Source organism: Rhea americana, unplaced genomic scaffold (assembly GCF_003343005.1).
Source record: "Rhea americana isolate MKP2758 unplaced genomic scaffold, rheAme1 scaffold_467, whole genome shotgun sequence".
Lineage (NCBI taxonomy): Eukaryota > Metazoa > Chordata > Aves > Rheiformes > Rheidae > Rhea > Rhea americana.
This window is the reverse complement of record NW_028186609.1, coordinates 106,424-116,254: the sequence shown is the minus strand read 5'-3', so window position 1 is coordinate 116,254 and position 9,831 is coordinate 106,424. Positions and strand designations below refer to the sequence as shown.

General features: G+C 40.5%; 1 protein-coding gene across 2 annotated transcripts in view; it reads right to left on the bottom strand.

Moving 5' to 3' along the window:
- Positions 1 to 9,717, bottom strand: part of NUFIP1 (nuclear FMR1 interacting protein 1) — a 22,608-nt gene extending 12,891 nt beyond the window's left edge. Inside the window, exons 1-6 of one of the 2 annotated variants that reach the window (XM_085316360.1) lie at positions 9,449 to 9,717; positions 9,207 to 9,295; positions 8,456 to 8,563; positions 8,109 to 8,171; positions 7,731 to 7,807; positions 1,270 to 1,362 (exon numbers count right to left, since the gene is read on the bottom strand). In XM_085316360.1, the coding sequence (XP_085172486.1) occupies positions 1,270 to 1,362; positions 7,731 to 7,807; positions 8,109 to 8,171; positions 8,456 to 8,563; positions 9,207 to 9,295; positions 9,449 to 9,644 (626 nt within the window). In that variant the 5' untranslated portion in view covers positions 9,645 to 9,717. The remainder of the gene's footprint in view (positions 1 to 1,269; positions 1,363 to 7,730; positions 7,808 to 8,108; positions 8,172 to 8,455; positions 8,564 to 9,206; positions 9,296 to 9,448) is intronic. The other variant, XM_085316361.1, reaches the window with a different exon arrangement.
- Between the last annotated feature and the right edge of the window lie 114 nt (positions 9,718 to 9,831).

The window sequence follows — 9,831 nt, the reverse complement described above, 5'->3', positions numbered from 1 at the left end:
AAAAACACCACACTGTGGACATCAAAGAGTTTGTTACCATAACAAGCATAACTCATTTTTGTTTATGAGACTCTCCAGACACAATTCCTTATATTCAGGATGAAGTTACTAAGTTTCAATGCCCTTGATTTGATTCCTTGCGTCCAAAGTTCTTCTAGACTTTATATTCTTTAGACAAGGAAAATTTACTTCAGTCTTTTGTAAGCCCTTCCTAGAGGCCTTCAAAAGTTAAAGGCAACCAGTTGGAGGGGGTGAGTAGAAGTCTTGAATTCAGAAACATACTCTGCACCAAGGCAATTTACACCATCATTATTTAAAAAGTTACGCTAGCCTGGCATAAACCCTATCCTACATTGGTGCAAGTCGCTTATCTTTAAGGATTTACCACAGTGAAAGGCTTTTCTTTCTCTTCTCCCTTTCTTAATGTAGACAAAGTCCAACTTCCCCTCTACACAACAGCAAATAAGATTTAACAAGATTTAACCAAATTCAGTCTACTCTTGCCTTCCAGTTCAGCTTTTCTATTTGAAGAGATGATATTCTTGGGACAAGGATCATTATACCAATATTTGAAAAAAAGTGGTGCTACGGTAAAGCTAATGAAGAAGCAGTGGCAGAAAGAGAAAAGAGCAGAGATGACACTGGAAAAATGATTTATGTTATGAGAGATAGAACACAAAAATCAAAGAAGGGTAAGTATAAGGCCCAGAACAAAGGTAACAAATAAAGATAGATGATGGACAGTAGAAGAAAGAAGCAACAGTGGCGCTAATTCAGCTACTAAAATGAAAATAAAGTCACATCTTCCTTCCCCTGCTGATCAGTGCTTTGATTTATCATCTGAAGAAGGGAGAAAGAAGCCAAATCCAGTCATAAAGTCTCTCTTAGCCACTTTCAGGTATTAGAGGATTAGACCATGTAGATTCATTATGTCGTGTGAATTCTAGCTCCACTATTTCTTACTCAGAGCCCAAGGTTATGGTGTTCTAATGAATATATTAAAAAAAAATAAATAAAAAAACACACCAGAGTACAGAATTCAGTGAGAACATCAAGTTTCTAATAATTATTGTTTAATTTGATGAAAACATACTATGAAGCACTGCAAACAAAAGAACATTACATCTGCAATATGGCAATGACCTGTCCTCTGTCAAAGGACAGCTAGTGTGTACAGTGAAAGCAGTAAGTGTTCAGAGACCACAGTGAAGGAGTGTACTTCTGAACTCACTAGGAGCAAAGTGGAAAAGCTTGCCTCAAAATGCTTACCCAAACTGTGGAGTAGTCAGCACTTCTCCCCTTTCTTCCTTTTCCTTCTGCATCACCTTCTTCTTTTCAATGTTTGCCAAAGTAGGAAAATTTCTAGAAGAAAACAAATGCACCTGCTCTTAGAAGGTTTCCTGTACATCTCGGTTAATTCAACCTCTACCAAAGTAGCATCACACACGTGATATTTTTAAAGAGCTTCCTGGAAGTGTAACAAACTGTTTCCTTCTTAAAAAGGCATTGGTGAGGAAAAGAAATCAGAACATATTTATGCTTACATACACGGATGTCAATTAAAAAAGAAAAAAAGGGGGGGGGAACACCAAAAGAGGTGTTATTAGATTCACCTAACAATCAAACATGTTGTAGGCAAAGTTTTCTCATGCCTGTGGACCCCCGTTAGTCTATATGCATAACGGCACATTATTTAGTATTGCAATTTTATTTTCGTGATGCTTCACCTGGAGTATATGAAAGGTCTCAAAAGGTACTACCTACCTTTAGCAAGTCAGTTGAGTTAATACAAAAAAAAAAAAAAAAATAAGAACAGCTTCTGGAGGATTCCGCTACAGAAAAGTGCACAAATTTCCTCTTGAGCAATATTTAGTATTGTGCTTGCACACTGACCTCTATCTCACCAACATTACTATGCTTTTTTTTTCCCCTGGCTTCAAGAAAAATTGCTAAGTCATGCACATCGAAACAAATCTACTGTTATAATCATCTCACAAACCACCCCTCTCTCTCATTCCCTACCTCCCTCCTCGTTCTTCCCTGCAGATGAACATCACACTGGTTCCAACACGTAAGGCCTGCTGTAAATTACTGCCAAAGCCCTAAAATGGTTATGCTGGCTGCTTTGTAAACACTAATTAGCTAAATTCCAGTGCTTTTATCTCAAAGTGGTAAATAAGAAACACACTAAGCAACTTCTTACGGACAGTAACATGAGGTATAAATATTTTAAGTCTAGTAAAATGGAATAATAAGAAACACAAAACAGCTAGTCACTACATATAGTTATCAAAAAGAACACCCATCTGTCTTTAAATATTTAATCTTATCACATGCATCCTCCTCATTTTACAAGAAAGTCAAGCTTCAGACCAATATATGACAGCTTCAACCACATACCAAGAGAGAAAGATGAGAAGCATTTTCTAAAAGACACACCTTAGTACATTAAGCCCTCTTAAAGAAGACAAGTTCTGTAAACGTGACCTGTCAAAATCTATTTTCATTGGATTTCTCCCAGAAATCCAGACATACAGCTCTCAAGAGAGCTTGAGGATGTGATGTTTTATCTCAGCACTTCCTCATTAGCTACATTTCTTCATCCATGTCGTAACACTTCCAGCCGACAGTAAGCATGCAGTGAATTATGTAATTTGAAGAGCTTCACATTCACAAAGACCCTTGTGCTTGGCAGCTCCCYGTACTTTTAGGATAAAGTGCTTTCCTTCACATAAGTAATGTCCACAGGAGGAGAGAGCCATAAATAAATAAATAGTTATGGTCAAAACAACCCCAAGATTGTCTTAATCACTTTTTTYTCCCCTCTCTTTACAAGACATAAAGGAAGACCCTTAATCCTGGAGCAAACAAGTCTTCAGAATGCTTCCATAGTTACGCTGATTAAGGACACATTCAGACACGTTCTCACAACACRATTTGAGAAATGACTGCCTCCCACTCTCATTCCTGAGTTACCACTCCCTCCACGGAGCCACAGCAATGGACTCCATGAATGCTTTTAGTTCAGTTCAGTGCCAACACAGGCAGGTTTCTCTTAAATCACCCATTCAGTTGACACAGGCAATAACTAACAGCTATAGGGAGCTCATGTGTTAAGCTTGAGTATGCCTGCACATGACAGCACCTGCATGAATTGCATTTATTTCTCCARGTTCCCTTAACATAAACGTTAAACAGCATTTTACTTGCTGCTTCTACCTCTTTCAAGGAATGTATCTGTTTTGAAAGCATTGAGCATTTTGCTTCAGTCACAATGAAGCAGCGGCTGCTGGTTTATTTTTCAGTCTAAGGATTTTCTAGCCAGCAAGATCTAGACTTTCAAGTCTTCAGGGCACCAGTCTCTGTAGACCATGGATGGTAGACCATGTCCCACCTGCCCAGGCGCTCTGCTGTGTGATGAGTCACCCTGGCTCCCAGGGTGACTGGGACAAGTCAACCCCAGTAGCCTCAGTAGCCTTCTGGACGCATAGAGTAGAGTATGGACCAAAGYTGTCCACCCACCTCAGCGTCCCAGCATCAGGGCAACTGCACATCTCATGACACAGCACAGGAAGTACATGGACTTGTTTGAAAGTTGTATTTGGTTTAAGAAGCACAGGTTGGTTGTCTCTAGCTTATACTGGTAAATTCAGGAAAACCTTAAGAAAAAATAAGAAAAAAAAAATAAAAGAACCCAACAACAACATCAGTTCAGCTTTCTGTATCTTCTACACTAGTTAAGTTTCATTGCTTGAACTCTTCTGCAAGAGACTGTCTATACAAAAAAAAATCCTACTATCTATCAATATTTGACTGGTGCATAGCCACTGAAATCAGAGTGGTTCCTTCCAAGTCACGTAATAGGTTGAGCTTATGCTGTATTCCTGTATGGGTGCACAAATAGTGCAGTAACAAAYCTTGCTGACAAACACAGAGCTTCACCAGCATCTAATAGAAAAGAGAGTGTTTCTACAGCACTCTAGACAACRAAATTCTGGGTTCAGAGCAATACAAGTTTATCAGCTTCATAGGAACAGCACTGTGACCAAATTGCTTCTTGAGCTAAGCTTCACTATGTACGCACAACCAACAGCAAGGCAAACATGGATGGCCCTCAGGGGACAGGGATGACCCAGACGACTGAAAGATAGTGTTGTGAGACTCCTAGGCATTTTATTGCTAATTCATTATAGCATTATAAAACAGCAATTCACAGTAAACCTAGCTATTCTATCTGTGCCTACATCAATCYACAAATACAATCAAGCCACTTCGTTTTGTCTTCTCCACTTTTACTAAGTGTTTAGAAATTATTTTCCTTTATTACATAGATTACTACTATGAACATACCGTGAAGGAGGAAATCAAGCTACTCTAGAGTTATTATTCAACTACAGGACCACAAATCAGCAAAAAGTAGTTTTGTTGACAGCATTGGCCTTTGTTCATTACATACATACTCAGCACATGAAACACTCCAAAAGTAATGTAGCAGACAGTCCTTAACTGTACCAGAAAACAATAGATTAAAAGAAAGAGGGAGGTGGGAAGCAAGCATCACATAAGATCAAGAAAATCCTCTAACGTTATATCAAGACTGATGCAAAACTAAGTTTGAGGATTTGGCTTCACATGGGAACAGCCTTGCTGCATTCCTTCTAAACCTTTGCTCAAGAACAGTTGGTGTACACTGGCTAGCAGGGTCCAAATTTCATTTGGAAAGAATGGAAGACAGCAATAACACATTGTGACACATTAAGGAAATGCATCAGTACATCCACTCTAAATAACTCCCTTTGAGCTTGTGTATAAGAAATGCTGAGAATATACAAAGCAAAGCAATTTTAATCACTAAAGTTGATGTCAAAGTTCACAACCATCAGCCCACAAAACATACAAAAGTCCTAAGATTTTGTGGAACTTCACTTCTATCACTCTACTTAACTCTAAATTGCCTAGTTTTGCAGACATAGTAGGCCATAAACCATTAAAAAGWCTTTTACGTAAACAGAGACACAAAGGCTGCAGTGATGAACAGGAGTCTGAATGACAACAAAACTTTAAGCAAAGATACTCACCTGTTACCTGCTTTCCCCTTTCCCTTCCTTTTCCTTCTAAAAAAGCAATGCTGCAGTTTAACAGATTTCTTGTAATAGATTTTAGYGGGATACACAATTGAGCAACAGAGCAGCTAATTAAAAAAAAAATCGCAACCTGATATGTAAGTAATTATTTGTTCTAACAGAAGGAACAAGCAAGGCAAAAGTGTTAAGGGTGCAGCATGGAAATAAACACATTAAATCACCGTGACCTGATTAGAAACATATCACTCATGACCTAAAAAAGATTCATTCTTAGCTCCAACTGGACCTTCTAGAAAGGAGAGAGGCTTTTCCTGTCACTATAAACCCACACTGCCTAATAGTTCAGACTCCCTCTGGTGTTCTCTTCCTCTTTACAATGCAAAGTTTACTGTGAGTCAGCAACAGACCTTCAGCACTAAACAGTTTATTTGCTGAAGACCCAATTTTTGCTCCATAAAAGCTTCAAAAAGTTCTGTTGTTTTTTTTTCTTAAGAGGATGTTAGTTAGTACAGCTCCTTCACTGTACCGAGAGTAACGCAATACTCGCAATACTCACGTAGGCATTCTCCTTCCACCCATGATAGCCACATAAGATGCCCACAGAGCAACAGAAGTACTAAATTAAGCCACAGCATGGCTCCATCTAGTGGGCTTGGTTTAGAAGATCCTAACTCCATATTGCCCCCCCYTTTTTTTTTGTAGTGACTACAAGATTTCATTTCCACTTATTTCACCATGTCACAGGAAGCAAGAATTTTCAGCAATACTATACTCCAGGCAAATTACATTAACCTGCAAAAAAGTGATATCTAGCAATTTTTYCCCCCAAAACTCAAGCTAAGAAAAAGGATCCAGAATCATCCTTACAATTCATTGTACACGTTTTGCTTTGACTCAGAGCATCACTTCTCCCACCCCAAGTAAATAGTACCCCAAAACATGACTGTACATTCATGTTTCCCTAACGCTTTAGCATGCAGTATAGCATATATTTACACACGCAGCCCTAAGCATCTTTCAACACTTAAACCTTAGCATCAGTCTAGACAAGAACAACTCCACAAACATCCCAAAATAGAAATCTCTGCATACAAAACTGAAAGTGAGTGGTGAAAACACTGCATGCAAATACTTCACATATTTGTCTTCGCAAGACAGAAAAATCTAAGAACATGTTTTYTACTAACACTCTAAACACTTTGCATTGTAAGTAATTTGTAAACACCAGTGTTGAAAAAAGTCGGTATCATCTATATTGAAAGTAAGTAAAAATAAATCTTCATTTCTAACATCTTTTATTTAAAAGAAATTGTTGTAACTAAAACTAAACTGAGCATGTAATCACACAAATCACAAGCAATTTTTGTTCACTACAACATTTTAAACATAGGACAAAGCTAAAAGAAGAAAAAGTTCTTTTGTATCAACAAAAGCTGAGCTTTTTGTTTTTTTAAATGAACTTACAAAATACCTTCAGCTGTAAAAAAGAACAACAGATATAACAGTAAAATGGACTGCTCTGATGTGCTGACAATGTGAAAAGTTTCCTTTGCACAAAAACATTAAATACTTCGCTTACAGGGATTTGCTCCTTCCCATTAGAAGGGGAGGAATTTTGCTTCTGAATACAGTAGAAAGTGAATGGAGGTAATATGATGTTCCCTTCCTTCTGCCTACCTCCCCACCCCACACCACTCCATTACAAAGCTACTACACAATAGTGCGTCAAGGGAAGTCAAGTTCAAAATCAGAAAGCATTAGCATTGCTTTCTGACATAAATGCACACCAGGTTCACCAGTAAGACTTCACTGAAGATAACTGGTTTTACATTCAGTAACAAAGGTGACTGGTATACTGSGAAAGTATCAAAGTGGTTTTGCAATTAAAATTTATGTCAGTTTTYACTCTGCATAAAGGACTCGCTCTCATGCGGACAAAAGCCTTAGACTGACCACTCACAAGACTGGAGTCCAAGTCAGGACCATAAGTGAGGGAAATCTACAGTATCTTTCTTTCATCTGCTGAAAAAAAGAGCAGATTTTTATCCCGTTTACCTCTGGAAAAGTCAACAGGATTAGGTCTAAGGAGGAACAGTGCTRATTTTTAAATACTCCAATGCTGATAAACAGATGGAAGTTAAACATCACAGAAGGAGAATTACTACTTCCAAACAAACTTTACCTCGCACYCCAGATACACGAGTTAGACTATTTGAGAAACAGTCACTCGGATTCAGTTCTCATCCAGTAGAAGGGTGCCACATAACGCAGAAAAATTTTTTAAACTAAGAAACTTCCTTGTGGCCTCTACTGAGGCAACTAAAACCATGGGAATTTGCATACAGTGGGAAGTATTATAGTCACTATACACGACTATAGTCAGCATAACATTTTCAGATGTTCTTAGCTCTTTTACTTCTGATTTAAAGCATCTCAGTGATCAGGCTACAAGGAATGACTAGATCATATGACCTGGGGTATCTAAATCAAAGATTTCACCTCCTACTATAAACACCCAATTAACCTAGCACCTAGTATACTCATCACATTAGTTAAGCATATGCTGCTACGGCCTTTCAAGTGCCACCCAATTACCATGTAGGGAAAATACAGTTAAGAAATTTACAGGCTGCAAGTCCTACTTACTTTTTTCTTTCTTCTCTCCATCTAGCAATCTCTTCTGGAGTATCTAACTTTATTTTTTTAGCGCCAGGACCATGCACCTAAAGAAAAAGCATTTCATATACATTAAAATAAGTAAAATTCACCTACTACATTTACATAACACTGCTTGCCCAATACTGCTGAGATTAGGAATAGTAATGAGAAAAGTGAAACTATTAAAAAACATAGTAGTCAATGTATTATCATTTACATGATTTTGTTGCACACACTTTCAGCTCTTAGAGTGAGGTGGTTCTTTTTCATTACAGAAGAATGAAGAAAGTTTTTAAATGTGTAAGAAAAAGAGACCAATCTAAAGATTGCAGAGACTCATATTTTGGGCTCAGCTGAGTTACCTACATTCTTCCAGTGTATCTGAACTAGCTTCTCATGTGCATTGAAATTGCAACCTTCTTCTGTGCACTGTAAGACAAAGGTAAAGGGGTGACATATTACAAATTAACATATTTTTCTATTAAGTTATACAAACTACAATATGCATTCAAGTACCTTAGTAACACTTTGTAAGAGAGCAATTAAAAATACTACTGAGCGCTCCCCTACACACAGCATTCAGAAGACATGATAACATTTCTTGTAGTTCATGAATCACTTTGACAGGTCTCTCATTCAGTGAGTGACTAAAGCTAAATACGTATCAAGTATGAAATTAAAAATAAAAATGTAAATAAAATAGATCAATTAACCTGTGTATGTTGTGAAACGTGTTCATCATACTTCTCCTGGTTTTTATAGCCACGGTCACAGGTATCACAATAATGAGAGAAAACTGGCTCTTTTTTCTTTTTGTTCTGCTAAATAAAGGGAAAAAAAAAAAGACATTTATACTTGCAAGATAGCAGTTACAAAATTACAAGGCATCTCTAGGCTTAGTTGTGAAACATTATCAAAATGCCCATGAAAATAAAATTTTTGAAACACCTTTTAATTTATGAAGTTAAAGATAACCTAAGGTGTCATGAAAATAAAATTCAAATCATTCAGCTCCCCAACAAATCACACAATACTTGATTCTTTCTGCTACCATCTATCGACTATTGCTGCCGTGAACCCATACCAAGCAGGTACAGACTGGTACAGGCAGGAGAGTTAGGGCCAGATCCCTGAGTCTCCTCTCCATCAGTCTGTGCCTGTTGTGACATTACCCACAACTGCTGCAGAAATCCCAGTCCCCCCAGTATCCCCATGCAGGTGATCTGACTGTCTGGCATTAGAAACTTAATGAATCTGTTTGGACATCTGGGCACCAGCAAGACAGAAGTCATTCTAAAGTCAGCCTGCTTTAACGTGGGGCATAACCACGTCATTCCTCAGTGGGCTCAGGCTGTACAGTCAGACTGTTGCACGCTTTCTCTCACGAGAGCAGCGACAGAGAAGCGCACGCACCTCCGCGGCGCCACTCGGGCACGAGTCCCGCGGGACAGACGCGCTCCGTACCTTTTGCTTGTGATTTCCACCTGGAGAGCGTTTATAAAACCCCGGCGCTGGCTCGCCTTGCCATTCCTGCGGGAAACTGCCATTGCCACCTTCAGCAGAGCGCGTCGCCAAAACAGAAAGAGCCAGTTACGCGCACGGCGGGCAAAACACGCCTCCCGAGCCGGGGCTGCAGGGCCCGCAGCCACCGCGGCGCCGCGCACGGCGGAGCCCCCAGGACTAGGGGCGCGGGCAGCCCCCCTTACCGGCGTGCGGGCCCCGCGGGCGCTCCCCGTACGCCGGCGGGTACCAGGCGCCGGGCGGCGCGTAGCTCTCCGGCGGCGCCCAGAACCCGGGCTCCCAGGCGGGCGGCGGGCAGAAGACGGGCGGGCGGAGCCCCGGCGGCGGCGGGTACCAGGGGAAGGGGTTCATGTCGGGCCCGACGGCGCCGCCCGGGTGCATCCGCCGCGCCTCGCCGCGCTCCCTCCGGCGGCCGCCAACACGTGCCGACAACACCGGCGGCCACCACCAAATGCGTCACTTCCGGGGCCGGCCGGCAGCACGACGTAAAACCCGCCCCGCCGCCGTTCGCGCTGCGTCATCGGGACGCGCCGGAAGAGGCGAGAGAGGAGCAGCTCGGAACGGGGCG